At 44.0% G+C, this 18,215-nt stretch overlaps 1 protein-coding gene and 1 long non-coding RNA gene across 2 annotated transcripts in view; one reads left to right on the top strand and one right to left on the bottom strand.

The window, feature by feature from the left end:
- The window catches only part of DPP4 (dipeptidyl peptidase 4), a 52,967-nt gene extending 45,143 nt beyond the window's left edge, over nucleotides 1–7,824 (bottom strand). Inside the window, exons 1-2 of the mRNA XM_082198268.1 lie at nucleotides 7,652–7,824; nucleotides 6,520–6,607 (exon numbers count right to left, since the gene is read on the bottom strand). Of these exons, the coding sequence (XP_082054394.1) occupies nucleotides 6,520–6,607; nucleotides 7,652–7,657 (94 nt within the window). The 5' untranslated portion in view covers nucleotides 7,658–7,824. The remainder of the gene's footprint in view (nucleotides 1–6,519; nucleotides 6,608–7,651) is intronic.
- Nucleotides 7,825–7,955: 131 nt separating this feature from the next.
- On the top strand, nucleotides 7,956–17,244 carry LOC309519125. Its single transcript, XR_014213685.1, has 2 exons — nucleotides 7,956–8,112; nucleotides 16,673–17,244. It is a non-coding gene; the product is annotated as an uncharacterized lncRNA (long non-coding RNA).
- Nucleotides 17,245–18,215: the final 971 nt, after the last annotated feature.

An 18,215-nucleotide genomic window follows, 5' to 3' on the forward strand; every position in this document is an offset into this window, starting at 1 on the left:
TGTGACACTGATCTGTAAAGTAAAGAAAATCTGTAAAGTAAAGAAAATAGAGTAGTCTTGTGCAAATGGTCAGGCTTCTTGCACCTTTAACATTTGTATAGAAGAGAAGATTTCAGCAGCTGCAAACTGAAATTTCCTCTTCTATTCAACTACCGTATTTTTCGCCCTATAAGACGCACTTTTTCCCCTCCAAAAATGAAGGGGAAATGTGTGTGCGTCTTATGGGGCGAATGCAGGCTTTCGCTGAAGCCTGGAGAGTGAGGGGGGTCGGTACGCACAGACCCCTCTCGCTCTCCAGGCTTCAGGAAGCTATCCGCTAGCTGTGGGAGACCCAGCTCTCCCAGGGCTAGCGGAGAGCTTGCCTGCACCCAGAAGCTTGGGGCGCGCTGAGCTCTGCACGGCCCAAGCTTCGGGATTAGCGCAGTGCTCCGCTAGCCCTGGGAGAGCCGCGCGGCTCTCCCACGGCTAGCGGAGACCTTGCCGGCACCCAGAAACTTGGGGCAGTCTGAGCTCCACACGCCCCAAGCTTCTGGATTAGCGCAGCGCTCCGCTAGCCCTGGGAGGGCCGTGCGGCTCTCCCAGGGCTAGCGGACTGCTTGCCGGCACCCAGAAGCTTGGGGCGCGCTGAGCTCCACACGCCCCAAGCTTCTGGATTAGCGCAACGGTCCGGTAGCCCTGGGAGAGCCGCGGGGCTCTCCCAGGGTTAGCGGACTGCTTGCCAGCACCCAGAAGCTTGGGGCACGCTGAGCTCTGCACGCCCCAAGCTTCTGGATTAGCGCAGCGGTCCGCTAGCCCTGGGAGAGCCGCGTGGCTCTCCCAGGGCTAGCGGACTGCTTGCCGGCACCCAGAAGCTTGGGGCGCGCTGAGCTCCGCACGCCCCAAGCTTCGGGATTAGCGCAGCGCACCTGGGGGGAAAACAATTTTTTTCCCTTTATTTCCCCCCCAAAAAACTAGGTGCGTCCTATGGGCCGGTGCGTCTTATGAGGCAGAAAATACGGTATTAAAGGTGCAAGATAATTGCCCAATTATCTGAATGTCTACTCAGTTTAATGTAGCTTATTCCAGTCTGCATCTGAATTGGAACTACCGTATTTTTTGCTCTATAAAACTCACTTTCTCCCTCCTAAAAAGTAAGCAGAAATGTGTGTGCATCTTATGGAGCGAATGCAGGCTGCGCAGCTATCCCAGAAGCCAGAACAGCAAGAGGGATTGCTGCTTTCACTGCGCAGCGATCCCTCTTGCTGTTCTGCCTTCTGAGATTCAGAATATTTTTTTTCTTGTTTTCCTCCTCCAAAAACTAGGTGGGTCTTGTGGTCTGGTGCGTCTTATGGAGCGAAAAATGTGGTATTTAAGCTGTTTTCTTAATTATGGAAGAGTTTTTAACTGTTGTTATAGTTTCTTTGTTTGGTGGCTGTAACTGTTTTATTGTTTGTAACCCACCCTGGGACCTCGTGGTAAAGGATAGCTAAGAAATTTCACTGACAAGCAAACTTATTCCTAAGCAAGTCTGTTCAGGATACTGACTTCAAAAATCTGATGTTTAAGGGGCGAAAGAGAGCACCAGAGCGCCTCTGTACTATGCCTAATTTGATTGCCTAATTTGTATTAGCATTCAGCTGATTACTATTTCTCTCTCATTTTTCACTCTTCCGCCCCACCCATTTTGCAGGAAATTAAGAACATTTGTGTGAGGAACTGATACCAAAAATAAGGAGAAGTGGTGTGGGAGATGCCTCACACAAAACTGTATATTCAAAACACAGCATTAAAGCACTGTAAGATGCAAATGTTCTACTCTACATAATGTACATATTTGGCACTCATAGCTTTCTTCCATTTTTTTCAATGCCGTGTCAACAATTCACTGCACAGTCAGAAAACAGGAAGGCTGATCTGAGCAGAGCACCAAGAACTGGCTAGCAAGTAGCATCTGAAATGTATTATCTCTACTGTCTGTGAACACAGAAGTGTGACTCCCAAAACGTATTTCAGGTTCCTTTTATGATAGCTTTATCATAAGGCCCCTGCCTTCTGGAGCTTTACCATAAGGCCCCTGCCTTGTGGAGCTTTATCATAAGGCCCCTGCCTTGTGGAGGTGCCATCAGCTGGAGTTGGTAGCTGCAAAGCTAAACTTTTCTGACTTGATATAGCAGCACTTTGTATATGGGAGCGAGGCACACACAGTGAGGCTCCATAATATATGCACACAGAAGCTCCCAGGTTCAGGTTTTGCAAATGTCAGGTAAGGAATCTCAGGTAGATGAGCTAGGAAAGGATGCAACCGAAATTCTGGTTAGCCATCACAAGTCATGGTTGCCATAGTGAGGTAGATAGAGTGTTATCTCAATTTAACGTAATAACATGTTACATTATTATATAACACCAGGTATCTCTGCACCATCTAAGTCTTCTAACAGCAACTGCACACCAATTAAAGGACAAATAACAATTTGTTAACAAAATAGCAATATCTGAACATATAATTGTTAATGTTTGATGTTTTATTGTGTTAATATTTTGCTGGGAGCCATCTAGAGCAGCTGGGGTAACCTGGTCAGATGGGCGGCATATTACTGACATCATCAGTATACAATTTGGAGTCTTTTATAGTTAAAACCTATGCACATCTACTCTGAAGTTATTTCAATGGGCTTAACTACCAGATAAGTGGGCCAAGGATTACAGTCTTAATGTTCCGTCAGTATGTTTCACTTTTTCAAGTATTCATGCAATCTTACATGCAGCTATGGTGCTGTAAATCTACAAAACAGCACTAAGGTATAATTACCAATGCCTTACATAGTGTGAGGCTTGCACATACATGTCTCTATGGCCATGAACTTAAACTTACTTCCCCTTGCACTAAATCAGAACCCTCCCTCAGTAGGAAGCACATTTCATATGAGACTGTCCTTAATCTTCCCAAAGCCTAGCACAACTCCAGATTGACAGCATTTTCAAGAAAAGATCCAAGCATACACCAGTTTTGGTTTTGGTTTGCACAATTAAAGTGGATTACAGCACTCCATCACCCTAGGAGCACAACAACAACCTTTTTTTATTTAGATCCCGCCCATCTGACTAGGTTGCCCCAGCCACTCTGGGGGGCTTCCAACACACACAAATGTATCTACACATAATAAAACATTAAACCTTAACAAACTTCCCTATACAGGGCTGCCTTCAGATTCCACTTTAAAAAAGAAACAGACACAATCCTTCTCAGAAAGTGATGTGTACATGCACAGAGAAGTGTGGAATGAATGAATAATGGGAATATACTGGATGTATAAGCAAAACCTGTAAGCAAATCAGGATGAATGCTATTTATTGTGTAACCTCCCCACAAACAAAGCAGAATGAATGCCCAATGAAGTCTGGTAGCAGGGCCCCTGTAACATGTTACTAATGTGATAACAGTGCATTAGTGGTGGACTTACACTAGACCATCCACACATAATTCTGCTTTATTAGTTGTCATCTGATGCTTCCCCAGCATTATTACTGACAGGAGGAGCACTCTTGCACTACAGTGGAATATTTGTGGTTTAAAACACAATGTTACAGTATTTCAGTAGAAAGTTATGGGAATACACTTATTAGAGCAGTGATGATTTGGGGGTGGTGGTGGAAAATTTCCCCAGTACACACACAATTATTTCATACCCCCCCCAAGCCCTTCACATCTCTAGCACTGTAGTATATTCACCCTGAAACTTCTGTAGACGACAGCTGCAGGATGGAGAGGGCAACTTATCATAGTTTAACATAATAAGATCCAGCAAAAATTAAACAATCAGAAACAAACTCAACTAGCAGTGAAGAGACACAGAGAAGCAGCAGAAAAGCCACTGGAACCAGTCACTGTGCGCCCTGAGAAATTAACTTACTGATGGTCCCTGTGAGCCCCAAGTATGCATCCACACAAAGGAAGTTGCCCACTGCAACTCTGCATGATTAGGGATACAATCCTATCCATACTTACAGGAGAGTAAATCCTATTCTTCTAAGTGCACTTGCCTTCAAGCCATGATTGACTACAGCTTCCTCTGTAAAGTCTGAAATTTATCCTAGAGGAAGTGTCTCTCTGTTTTTCTAGAGGATTATTTCTTTTAGCAAGACAATGTTTTATTTCCTTTGCAACATTTGTACTTGGTGCTTTAATTTCTTATAAAACAGAGTAAAACGTTTAAACTGAAAAGCTGTACCAAACGCAGGACTCTATAATTAGACTGGACTTTGATCCTACTTAAGGCTTGTTTGAGATTACAACTGCATTTTTAACCTTTAATCAGGAACATTGGACCAATGTTCAAGGGTTGGAAAGGAAATGTGTTCCAAGTTATCTGGATTGATCTGGCTTGCCCACTAATATCCCCACCCCCATTCTTATTTTGTTTTGTCTCCTGCTTGCTCTTCAGTGGATATTATTTGTTGTTATTTTTCAAAATATGTGCAATTTACATTTAAAAATTGTTTTTTTAACATCCCTGAATATTATAAAGCGTCTCAGCACACTGCAACACACCATGCTTGTTGCCTAGAGATCTGCAAGCAGCTAGGTGAAGCAGCTAGGGTTCCCTATTCACATCAATGGAGGCTTGCTCACAGCTGAAAACACAACTATATGTCAGTGTATCAGTCATTTAATGAGTGCTTGTTCAGCTGAATGGTTAAGGAAAAATCTGAGTATTCAGACTTACAAAAAAGGATGGACTCCCATACTGCCACATGCCTTTTGCTATCAGAAAGGGGACCACTCACCCACATTCTTACAGGATTGGGGTGCAAGCAGGCTCATTTTGACCACCCGGATCTAGCACAATCACAACCAGCTTGGCCTTCAGAAGGAATGCTTTCCAGGAGTTAATTAACAGCACTATTAACTTCCTAGCAACTCATTAGCTGTCATAATTTTTAGCTGCCAAAAAAATAATAATTGTTTAAAGTATATGTAATAAAATTTGTAGCCAGTTTACTGAAATAGACATTGTCCAAAATGTGGAAACTGTCGAAGGTTACAGGAGAAATGTTGATGTTCCTGCAATTGCAGAATTCAAATACCTAAAGCCAGCATCTGGAACCATGTGAACAAGTTTAGTAGTCTGCACACCAAGACCACTATGCAAACCATAGCATATAATAGTCTTACTCCACTTTACTTTTTCATGTGGAAACATTGTTTAAAAGATGTATCAAGTAATTGCTCTTAAAACATCAAATGCTACTGTGTGTAAAACATTATGTATCTATATAAACGTTCTCTCTGAATCTACAAAGTAGAAACTTCCTTAAATTAGCTACAAATTGCAACTGCCTTTCATCTCCATGTTCGGCACTGCACTGTAAAATATATTTATTATGATGTGCACAAAGGGTAAAGGAAATTAAACATTCTTTATAAGCATACACATACATCGTTTGCTGCTTGATCTCTATAACGTAAAAAATATTTATCTCCAACTATAGTTTCAGTCCTTTTTACAACCTTGCTTCGATCCACAAATTCTAGAAATGTACAAAGCCATACATTCCAGCAAGTTTACTGTCAAGAAAGTAATAAAATTTTCATTTGTAAGGAAGGTTGATTGTTTTTTACTTTGTACTTTTTGCAAATGTAATCTCAATGCATAGTTTCCAAAATAATGGCCCACTGAATCTATCACAAAATAAAGAGAGAACATGCAGCATCATATAGAAGAGTCTAGTTTTTGCAATGAATATGAAATATGAATATGAAAGTTTAGGCTACAATAAATCAGTTCACGGGATGCCACCAGTGGCGGAGCAGGTGGGGGCGGGGCTGGCATGCGTCCCGGGGGCAGCCATGCTGGCACCCCACCAGGATCGCGCTTCCGGGGGTGGTGCGCTCCCCCCCCCCGTACTCCTCTTCCTCTGCCAGTGGATGCCACTTGCCTCCATCATTCATAACCATGGTGCAAATTGCACAGGCAGCTCCTCATTTGCGCACACTCAGCACACACACAACCACTGATGTGCATGCCGCTTTTGGCACTGGAAGGGGGGTTGGGGCAGGGGTGGAACGGGACAAGGGTGTAAGGGGAGTGGTGGAATGGAGTGGGCTTCCACGGCTTCCACTGATACTCATGTGCCTCGTGAAGCAACCCCCGCATAAATGGGGAGTTGCCTGTAACCTATCCCCTCCCTCTCCACCATAGCTGCTCTTTCCAAGTGCTCCTAACTGAGCGCAGGATCAGATTTAGGTTGAGAAGAGCCCAGGGCCATGAATTTTAGGGAAGCAAGCTGCAGGTGAGGCCATCAAAAGCATCCTCTTTCTTTTTACATTAAAAAGTCGCATCTACATTGAAACACACAGATCTGGCCCTAGTTGGCTGCCGGAAGGAATGCTCTCCAGATGTTAATGAGCAGCGCTATTAACTTTTAAGTTATACATTCATATGATGCCAAATGACATACATTCTGATTGCTCTCATGCCGCTTGGAGGATCAAATCACTTCCTATCACCTACCAAGAGACAATTAACACTGCAAACTTACTTTGGTTTGTCAGTAAAGCTACAGGAACAGCAATGGCTGTGATGAGAACTGCAACACCAAGAAATCCCAACAGAAACTTCACTACGGTCTGGGGGGAAAAAAAGAAGGAAGTTAAGAAGTATGTAATGTGCATAAAGAGCACATATATTTCTATGGCAATCATAGACAATGATGCCCATGCATTAAATCCAACCCACAACTGGCCTACCATTTATGGGGCCTTCTTATTGAGTTGTGTCTTTTTAAAGGAAATATCTTAGTGCTGATTCACATTAGCACCACACTGAATATGATGCAATGCTTTTTAGCTCACATTTACCATTACTTATTAATGTGGCCAGCAAGACTAAACCGCTTCTGGTGCATTGGAACACCGTGACGGAAACCAAAGCGCACGAAAAAGCTGTTTACCCTCCCGCCGAAACAGTACCTATTTATCTACTTGCACTGGTGTGCTTTCGAACTGCATCCCTACTGTAACTAGTGGAGGCTCTTTGACTTGGGTTTGGGGGGCATATCTTGTCCCCATTCAAAAAAATTTCTTCCATCCCCCATCCCCCAGGTCTTCACACATCTCTAGTCCTTGCAATGCAGGAATCTCAGCTAAAGCATCCATGACAGATGGCCACCCAACCTCTGTCCCAACAGCTGTTAATTTCAGAAAGTTTCCCCTGGTGTTTACTTCAGAAGTATAAACACCCCAGTCCCTCTCTGCAGACTTTTGGGGTTATTTGTGTTTTACGCGCATGAAATCGCATCAGTCCAGATGGGAAGGCAAGCAACTTATGCCACAGCTCAAAGCTCCGCTCTTGAATCCGCACCCGCAGCCCAGGAGCGACCCCGGGAAACCTTGCGCTTTCATTGGCGAGGAAGAAAAACGAGGACCGTACGTCTGTCAGCCAGCATCTCTCTCCAGGGAATTGGGGGGGGGGGTGCGCGCGCGCGCGCGTAGATACACGAGGCGCCCGGAATGGAGCGAGAGGCTGAGGCAGCCTCCAAACTCCGGGCGCGCCCGAGCCGCCGCCGCCGCCTTCGCCCACGAACAGCCTCGTCAGGCGCGTTCCCGTCGCCCCGCGCGCCAGAGAAGCGGAGGAACTTGCCGCCAGGGCCACACGGCTCGCTTCCTACCCACCTTCATTGCGGGAGCTGGACGAGGGGCGAAACAGCAGCTGCTGAGGAAGCGCTAGAAGTGCAGGGTTTCGCCTCAAGCGCGCAAGACTTTGCTCTCCCGGATATGCAGAAGTTCTCCGTCAGCAGCAGCAGCGACAGCAGCGGCGCCCCGTTAAATATTAGCGAGGTTTCCAAGCGAGGAGCAAAAACCTCCCGGCTGTCACACACAAACACGCTCACGCTCGGGACGGGACGGGCAGCCAGGCGCACGGGACGGAGGGAGGAGCCCGGCGGGGCAAGGGAGTCGGCGGCGGGGCGGGGAATCCCAGCGTGAGGAGAGAGGGCCGGGCAGGCGAGGCGCCCACAGAGCGCTTGGGCGGGATATACTAGTCTCTCCCCACGTGGGCGCCAGTCCAGCTGGCCTGAGGTAAAGCAAGAGGAAAGCTTGGGCGAAGCGAAGGACCTCAAAGCGCGGGCGCTGAGGTGAGGGGGCCCGGATTTGGCGCGTGAGTTGAAGGAAGGCGCAAGTCTCTGCGCAGGCGCGCAGGTAACTGGGCCACGCCCCTGCGTTCGGTTTCTAAAATGGGGGGGGGGGCTGGCTGACTTCTCTTTTTCAGACTCAGGTAAAATAAAAAAATCCTTCCAGTAGCACCTTAAAGACCAACTAAGTTAGTTCTTGGTATGAGCTTTCGTGCGCATGCACACTTCTTCAGATACACAGTGTGCATGCACACGAAAGCTCATACCAAGAACTAACTTAGTTGGTCTTTAAGGTGCTACTGGAAGGAATTTTTTTATTTTGACTATGGCAGACCAACACGGCTACCTATCTGTAACTCAGACTCAGGTAGGTAGCCGTGTTGGTCTGACGCAGTCCAAATAGAAATAAAATAAATAAATAATTGTCCAGTAGCACCTTATAGACCAACTAAGTTTGTTTTGATATAAGCGTTCGTGTGCATGCACGCTTCTTCAGATATGTGTATCTGACGAATACACATGGACAATTTTTCTCTTTTCCATTTCTCTTTAGGCTCCAGTCCTCCACCCACTCGGGAGTAAGCCCCATGGGACTCAAAGCCTGAGTAGACTTGGCTAGCATGGCACTAAGAAGCTGTTCTTCTGAGCTCAGTTCAGTTGCATCTTTATGGGCAATTGAAATGATCATGGAGGTAGAGGCTGTCATGGAAAAAAAGGTAAAGGACCTCTAGACGGTTAAGTCCAGTCAAAGGTGACAATGGGGTTGTGTTGCTCATCTCGCTTTCAGGCCACAGACAGCTTTCCAGGTCATGTTGCCTGCATGACTAAGCTGCTTCTGGTGCAATGGAAGCCAGAGCACATGGAAATGCCGTTGATTTTCCCACCACAGTGTTACCTATTTATCTACTTGCACTGGTGTGCTTCCAAACTGCTAGGTTGGCAGGAGCTGGGACAGAGCAATGGGAGCTCACCCCATTATGCAGATTTGAACCGCCGACTTTCCGATCAGCAAGCCCAAGAGGCTTACTGGTTTAGACCACAGCAACACCTGCATCCCAAAAGGCTGTGATGTAGTGGAGGGGAAAATAGGGGAGTGCAACTCCTGGGGGTTCCTCCCCCCCCCCCGCAGAAGCTATGTGTTATTAGCCAAAGCTCCAGGTGAGTGAGAGATTCACCTTGCTCTAGCCCAGAGTTTCCCAAACTTGGATCTCCAGCTGTTGTTCTCCAGCTGTTGGGTCTCCAGCTCTTGTCATCCCTAGCTAGCAGGGATTAATGGGAATTGTAGTGCAATAACAGTTGGAGACCTACATTTGGGAAACCTTGCGCTAGCTAATGGTTCAGATGATAAGACCTTCAATGGTTTTTATTATTCTAATTTTGTGGCAGATTAGCATAGAGGAACTTAGAAGATAAATAATTAAGAAGAGGCTGCATACTTCTTTCCACTGGAAACAGAATCCATGTGCTGAATCACAGAGGAAGTTCTTTGTTGTTTATGCTGTACGAATCTGTCTCATTATGAGGGGATTCCCCACATTGGATTTTGGTTGCACAAAACAAACACAGAAACACAGCCTTCAGTTTTTCAGCTTTCAGTAGCAGAAACATTAAAATGATCTTTGGCTTTGGATTTTCCCCTCCTGAATTGCACCTTATTTGAATTGTACATGGTGGTAGGGATAGATATTCCAGATGTCAGAGTCCAAGGGTGTGAAGTTCTTTAAAAATAGTATTTGAGATACCTGGGAAATGTTAACAGAACACAACCCTCTGAATGGGGATGTGCTTGAAAAGAAAAGTATAAAAACCAGGCACATTTTTCAGAATAACTTTGTGGGGTGATATATACAAGATAATGTATTATACATCACATTGAAAAGTCTATAAAAATGACACATGCAAGAAATGGTTATATAACCAGAAATGGCACGTGTGAAATAAATGACATATGCAAAGTGACATGCAAGAGTGATGAAAGTGACATATGTAAGATCATGTCTTACACACATTAATTGATCAATGCATCCCCTGTTCCTATTCTCCTAATAACTACCATAGAACATAGATTACAATCCTCATTTGTAAATTGGTGTATTTGCCTCTAGCACTTGTGCAAGCAAAAGGATATTGTTTAGTCAGGAGTGCTGTGACATTAAAAACTGGTGGCATGGGGTTGGCAGCTATTCATCACATTATTTATGACATGACATCAGTATACTGGCCATTCAATTAAGTCTTCTGAGTGGGTCACAACACACTATGATAGTAGACCATATATTATTACAGCCAAGATAAAATCAGAAAGCAGCAGCAAAATGAGTTTAAGAATCCCCCCTTTTTTTACTTGTTAAAAGTTAGTGGTATTTTTGTATGTTTTTAAAGCAAGCACAGAATATAATGCTGCCTAAAAACCCGCAGAGGGGAAAGCAATAAGTGCCAATAAATAAAAGTGCAATTCCATACAGTTCCATTGAATTTAGTGGGGCTTTCTTCCAGATAAGTGTGTACAGGATTGCAGCCTAAAAGCATGTAATTGAAATCTTGAGAAAATGAAGTCTCTAGCTGGCACAGAGAAGGACTACTAAGCAGGGCAAGCCCCTCTTGGGAGGGTACACCATAATTAAGGTGCAGCAATGGTGGCGCTGTGGGCTAAAGCCTCAGCGCCTAGGGCTTGCCGATCGAAAGGTCGGCGGTTCGAATCCCCGCGGCGGGGTGCGCTCCCGCTGCTCGGTCCCAGCGCCTGCCAACCTAGCAGTTCGAAAGCACCCCCGGGGGCAAGTAGATAAATAGGTACCGCTTACCAGCGGGAAGGTAAACGGCGTTCCGTGTGCGGCTCTGGCTTGCCAGAGCAGCGTTGTCACGCTGGCCACGTGACCCGGAAGTGTCTACGGACAGCGCTGGCCCCCGGCCTCTAGATGTGAGATGGGCGCACAAACCCCAGAGTCTTGTCAAGACTGGCCCGTTCGGGCAGGGGTACCTTTACCTTTTACCTTTAATGCCCCTGGTGGTCAACAAATGGACATAAATTCTTAATAGGCAACTAAGTTTATAACTAAGTTTATGGGACGTGGGTGGTGCTGTGGGTTAAATCACAGAGCCTAGGACTTGCCGATCAGAAGGTCTGCGGTTCAAATCCCCGTGACAGGGTGAGCTCCCGTTGCTTGGTCCCTTCTGCCAATCTACCAGTTCGAAAGCACGTCAAAGTGCAAGTAGATAAATAGGTACCACTCCGGCAGGAAGGTAAACGGTGTTTCCATGCGCTGCTCCAGTTCACCAGAAGCAGCTTAGTCATGCTGGCCACATGACCCGGAAGCTGTACGCCGGCTCCCTTGGCCAATAAAGTGAGATGAGCTCTGCAACCCCAGAGTCGGTCACTACTGGACCTAATGGTCAGAGGTCCCATTACCTTTACCTAAGTTTATAATATGGGCATATTTTCAGCTGAGGAAGGGTTGAAAGGGCATCAGCACTGGCTCTGCCCAAGATACAGCCAGTGGATTGTTCCCCTTAGTCTAAAGAAGAGAGGCCTCAGCAGACTCCTTTTGCTTGTGTCCATTTGAGAGAAAGCCACCAAGGTGCATAATAACAATTGTAAGGTGACGAGATTCTTGGAGCCAGGGGCCAGGTAGAAAGCCTCTGGGAGCTTGTTTTGGTTTCTTACCATTGTCACCATAGTTGCACCTGCCTTAAGTTGCCTTGTAATCGACCTCTATAAGCAGATCAGCTTGAAATACCATGCACAGATGCTATTCAGATAGACATAAAGAAAATATGGGATTAGTTTTGATGAACACAAATAATTCTGTTACAGACCCAATGCAGGCCATGACTGTCCTTCAGCCCTGTCCGAGTCAGGCATTGCTGTCCTTTGCCTGTAAACATTCTGCTGCTTAAAACAGTATATAAGTACAAGAACTGAGGGGAAACTAAATAAGGGAAAAGAGAAAGGCACAGCACTGTCTTGTACATTTTATGTCATACTGGCTAATCATGCCTTGCGAGGGTATGGTAGATAAACAGATTAAGGTCGATGTTATGCCTGGTGGTTTTTGTAAAATTTCTGTTTAACAGTTGCCATAATGATCAGCCCTTAAAAACAGGAGTAGAAGCAGCTTCTTTCTGGTCAGAGCAGTATTGGGCCTGTAATTTGATAATAAGCGCCAACAGGAAGAAAAGTTGGTTTGTTTCAGCCGCAATAAATCTTTCAGCAAGTTCGAGATTTCTTCTCTTACCTCTGCACCAATTGTTGTTTCTCGTCCCCCATCCACCTCACCCTGCCAAAAAGTTATGACAAAGGGCTGATTACTTTTTCCATGTCCAAAGCTGATAAAGTGTTCATTATGAGGGAAGGCATGTACGAACATTTTTTAATAATGTCCAAATGGATAGGAAAAATGTGGGTAAACAAAAGGCGCAATTTCCTGCACCCTTAAAAGTTTTCAAAGCAAGCACCCATATATTCAAGGCATAGGCACAAATGTTCATTGCCAGGAAATAATCATATGGCTAAAAAAAAAAATATTTGAGGGAATCAGGATTTAGTAATGAGAAGAAGAAAAATATTTAGAACCCATTCTGATAATGAGAACTAAAATCTATCACGGAGAGGCTTTAAAGAGTTTTCCATTTCATTTAATTACCTAAAAACAATAACTGGCATTCAGAATGCTATGAAGAGACGCAAAAGTGAGTTTCATTTCAAAACTCACTAGTTAAACATGTGCAAGTGTTTGTGTGAAAGAGAGTATACTTACTGATTTGTTCATTTCAGCTATTTTGTACACACACACACACACACACACACACACACACACACACATACCCCACAGTAATTGAACACTGCATGTGAATAGCCATACAAATGTACAGCTCAAGTATTTGTATACACAGATTGTACACTTGTTGAATGTACAATGTGAACATCCCTAAGAAGTGGAGAAAAAAAGAAGAAGGAAAAAGGTTCCTATTTTTCTGGACATACAGCCACATTCATATCCTTGTACAGGAGAAGAACGATATATTGAGTCCAGTGCTTGCATAATGTGGCATGGCATTTTAAAACATTTCTTTACACTTAGAAGGTTTAGGCGGTCCCAGCAATTGTGGACATACCCACACCTGCCCAGTGATGTGGGAGTATTCCAAGCTCACATTCCCAACTTTGTTCACCTGTGGCATGTGCAGGGAGAAAAAGATATCACCTAATCAAAGGAAGGTTTTTCAAATATGCATCAAAAGCAACCACAAGCACCTGTGTGGATGGCTAGATCTAGAACAGGCTTCCTCAAACTCGGCCCTCCAGATGTTTTAAGACTACAATTCCGATCATCCCTGACCACTGGTCCTGCTAGCTAGGGATCATGGGACTTGTAGGCCAAAAACATCTGGAGGGCTGAGTTTGAGGAATTCTGGACTAGAATCAACCTAGATTGAAAGCAGGTATGTTGAGAATGAACACAAACAATTCCAGATTGAGAAAAGCTACATTTTTGTGTTGCAAGCAGGTTCATGTGTACGCAGCCCCATTTTTAATGCTGCACTTTGATCCTTCAATTTGCCACAAAGGTACATTTCGATGGCACCTGGGAGCCTCAGACTGTCACCAACAAGGAATTATTTAGTACAGTGAAACAGGGTTTATGTAACACTCTCCTTAATGAAATCACCTGCAATGAGCTCGAAACAAGAGAGCCTTCTTATAAAAATGATGCATTATTTTTATAACCTTATTGTCAGATGACTCATTTTTTGTTTCTGTGTCTTTAAAATATTCTGCTTGATTTATGTTGCTTTGCTTTTAATTGAGATTCTGCACAACACTGATTTTTTTTAATATTTTGTGGTATAGAAGTGAATGCATAGTAATAGACAGGTGTTGATGATAAACCGGTTTTGCAAATGAACCTAGAGGAAATGTGATTTCTCCACACTTTACAGAAGATTAGCATGCTCCATTTGTTTCATATCAGCGACAACAATGGTTTTAGTCATTCAGGAGCTCCGTAAGATAAATGCGTCTCTAATATAAAACCTCTGCTGTGGTTACTTTTTTGGTTATCAAAATACATTCCTTGTCAAACGGTACCAAAAATTAACCCTATGAGATACACACTGTATTTCCTAATGAGCAAGTTTCAGGGCAACTGAAGCGAATACCTGTGCAATTTTTACTGAGTTTTAGTAAAATGAACAGTATTTTCTCTAATTTTTCATGTTTCAGAAATTATTCATTTTTAGAAATGGTGGGTGCATATGCCATTTCCTGCTTTTCTGCTATCTGTCCAGTGTTTGAGCCATAAAAATTGGAACTGGAAATACATTGTTACAGGCTCATCACTTGTCCCCTTACTCTTAAGCACAACCGTAAACCAGTTCAGATAGATGCTTGCTTAAATCTGCTTTCAAGAGTTGCTACTCAAATGTCATTTCACTCTTTTCATAATTTATTGGGTGGCCTTAAATTTGTAGCACAGAATTTCAGAAAATGCATGCAGACTTGAAGACAGAAGTGAAAAGGGGCACTGAAGACTGTTAGATGGAGCTTTCTCTGTTCCCCTCTCTCCTTCTAAAGGCAATTCCATTGGAATACCAGATTCCATTCTGGCTAATTCAGTAGGGAAAGGAGCGAATTCTGATTCACTTCACAGCAGTTCACATTTTTCCTGCCCAAAACAATATGTGAGCTAAAACACATTCGTCCTTCTAAATTCTTAAGTTTTCTGAATTTCACAGTGCCAAGAAAAGTGTACAAAAATGCATGTGCCAGGGCAAAGTGTGCATGAAAGGCAAGTATTAGCAAAAATAATATTAAAAAGCATCATATTAGGGGAAATGGCTTTGCAGAAATGTGTGTATTAGGCAAAATTACATGCAAACATATTAGGAGACATTTGCAGGTGAATTTTCATGAGGACTTAAACAAAAAAGAATTCACAAATTGATGTAGGAATGTGGAGGATTGATTTTAAGATTAGAAAAAGGAGAAACCAAAATTGACAGGTTTGCCCATCACTATCCCTTATACAAAGTTGGGCACTAAAATGCAAATTCCATTATTCAGATCATCAGGACCTCCCTTGAAGCGAATTAATAGGCAAAGCTCAAAGGCTGCCTGTAATGTTAAGTCCCTATGATTGAAGAGCTCCAGTCTCAAACCACACACTATATGGCACACAGGCAGGGAAACTACAATGGAACATTATAATGCTCATAGTGTTCTGGGGGAATGGGGAATTCTGATCTGTTTTGGAATTCTGGCCTCTCTTATCAGGTAAACGTCATGTCTGAAATACTTGCTGATAAATGTAAAAAAAGAAAAAAGAAGTTCATTTCTCTAATGATGTGTGTAGATCATCTGTGCATCAAATTCCAGCTTTCTGGGTAACCTAATGCACATTGAATCCCAGGTTATAGCTGAGGCATAAAAATCTTACCTTCGTCATTTGCTTTTCTATCAAGCAATTCAAGTGCCTTGGATTATGTGTGCACCAAACCTTATCTTCTGAGCTGGTGGGGGAGCAGCTTTGAGACCCCAGTTTTTTCCCTCTCCTCAGCACACATCTTGCATATTCTCAGATACATACCGCAACAGAATGGCAGCAGGTATCATCCACTACAAAACAGCGCAAAACCTTGGTAAATCTGGCAAGTAACCTTTACACACTTGCCTGGAAGCTCATCCCACTGAACTAAATGCAGCTTGCTTCTGAGTAGACAGGCATAGGTTCGGACTATAAAATGCCTTAACAAAAACGAAGTAAAAGCGCTTATCTCTGAAAAGATGCAGGATAAATAGTGACTTAAAAGGGGAAAGAAGCACATTAGTATTGAAATATACGTTGAGGTTAAAAACCCAGAAAGAAGGAACATATGAGGCAAAGGAATGCTCCAGATGCAAAGACATAATGGGGGGGGAGGGGCATCTTTTGTGAGAAATATTTTTAGTCAGATTTTCTTTAACTGTCACCAGCTTTATGAAATGAAACATTCCAGGTAATGCCTTGCTGCATTTTTCATGGTGTTCCCGTGTTTTAATGCAAAAAAATGAGGCTGGGTCAAACAAGGGTCCATTGTTTCCCTTTATCCTGGAAGAGATTTCTGCAGGTCTGCAAAAAATGTAAGAGCCAAATGTCAAACTGTTTCCTCTTCTTCACTGATATTAATGGCAAAGCTCCAAAAAATAGGCATCCTGACATTTCAGTTGGGATCTCTGAATCCTTTGTTTGCAAACTAACAGATTACATTCTGTACTTTTTGTAGGGAGCTGCTTCCAAAACTGTGGGACCCGGCCGCCCTCAATTGACCAGGGTGGGATCAGTGAGTGAAAGAAGGTGGTTTTCCAAATACATGAGCACTTTAGGGTCCAATTGTCAGCTATATGCCAGGAATATTTATTATTATTATTATTCTGCAGTGGTTTCTAATGGGGACTATACAGCATTATACAGCATTTTCAGGCAGGGTGGGGTAGAGAGCATGATTACAAACTTCAGGGCTTTCAGAACTTTTGGGAGCAGATGAGGGTCTATTGTACGACCCACCCACCTCTTAATCTTTGCTATAGGTGCGTAATGGAGGTGCATGGACGTCCCCTCACCAGACTACCCACCTGTAGTCCACCATTTACCACTCTTGAAGCACCACCACTGCCTTTCTGCTGCAGCAAAACAGTCAGCAATGTGTCTGTAGGGCTCTTCAGTGGCGCCTTGCTCTGGGGAAGTCTTGCTTGCACAGTGGTAGCAAAAATGAGAGAGGGAGATGGAGAAGCTCAGTGCACAGGGGTAGAGGCATCTAGGAGGAATCAGTGGAATCAGAATGAATTGAACTGCCCTTGTCCCCACTCCCTTCCCTCATCTTGCAGTGGATTCTGATAGCTGAACATTGCTCACGCTGCCCAGAGGATAAAATCCCAGATTAAAGATTTGTCTTTTAAAAAGTGGCACACAACAAAGAAGAACGGAACAGGATGCCTCCCTCCCCTTGTCGTTGTTTTGCTATCAATATCTTTTTTTTAAAAAAGGCTCGAATGAAAAATTAAGCTATTCTGATTTTATCTGTAAGCCGCATGTTATGGTAAGAGGCAGGGTATAAATAAATAAGTGTACTAAAATCAATAAATTGGCACTTTCTGGAAAACTGGTTTCTCCCTTGTTATGTAGTGTTTGTATCCTGCTCTTCTTCAATAAGTATGTAGGTATTGAACAGAACAGAATAAACAGAAAAGTTAATAATTTACTACAGAAATTTCCTTGTTTGTATGAGCTTCAAGAATCTGTCACCTCATGTTCCATCTTTCACTACCTCTGCCACCTCTCCATTCTGCCCTGTAAGAACAACTGCACAACCACTCACCCAGTTCCAGACACAGGTAATGATGTAGAGGAGGGTCAACATGGAGGAACATAGTTCCAGGACTTTCTCCTGGCCAGCAATGATGATGTCATATGCTGCAGCACCTGTCATGACTCCAGAGTCCAGAAGGAGTCAGGGCACTGAGTTGGAGTATTTGGTGTTGCCAGCTATTGAGCCAGCCCGGGTTAAAGGTTCTGAGCCTGCTGCTGATGGTCAGGAAAACACCATACCTGAGGCTGACAGGCAGGAACTCATTGAAACAGATGCCGCAGCACCCAAGCTTCTTGAACTGGAACCAGGACGCTCACAGGTGCCTTTCCCTGAGCCTCAGGAACCAGATGCTACCACACCAGTCCAACAGCCCCCAGACAGAAAGCCACAGAGCACAGCAGACATGCCCATCTTCAGGCCAGAGATCTTAGTTCTGCTGAAGGGGTGGAGTCTAGGAGGGGTGGACTGGAAACAGAGGCTCAAAAGACCTCAGCTCACTTCCAATCCTTGTCAGAGAAAGTGGCTCACTAGGAGCTCTCCATGGTACTTGGTGGGCACCTTCACAGTTCCAGAACAATCCATCACAAGGATGACTGACAGACCCTCCTTGTCCTGTTGACTGAGTAAGGTGACACTGAGGCTTCCATGCTTTTCTGTTGCCTGTGATATATTAGCATAGTCTGAGACTGAGTTTGGCCTGCTATTCCAAAACTGCCACCAGAGTCCAATGTAATGGATGAAAACAGTTTTTGTTTTTGTGTTTT

The sequence above is a fragment of the Podarcis vaucheri genome (genome assembly GCF_965113315.1).
Source record: "Podarcis vaucheri genome assembly, chromosome: 1".
Classification (NCBI taxonomy): Eukaryota; Metazoa; Chordata; class Lepidosauria; order Squamata; family Lacertidae; genus Podarcis; species Podarcis vaucheri.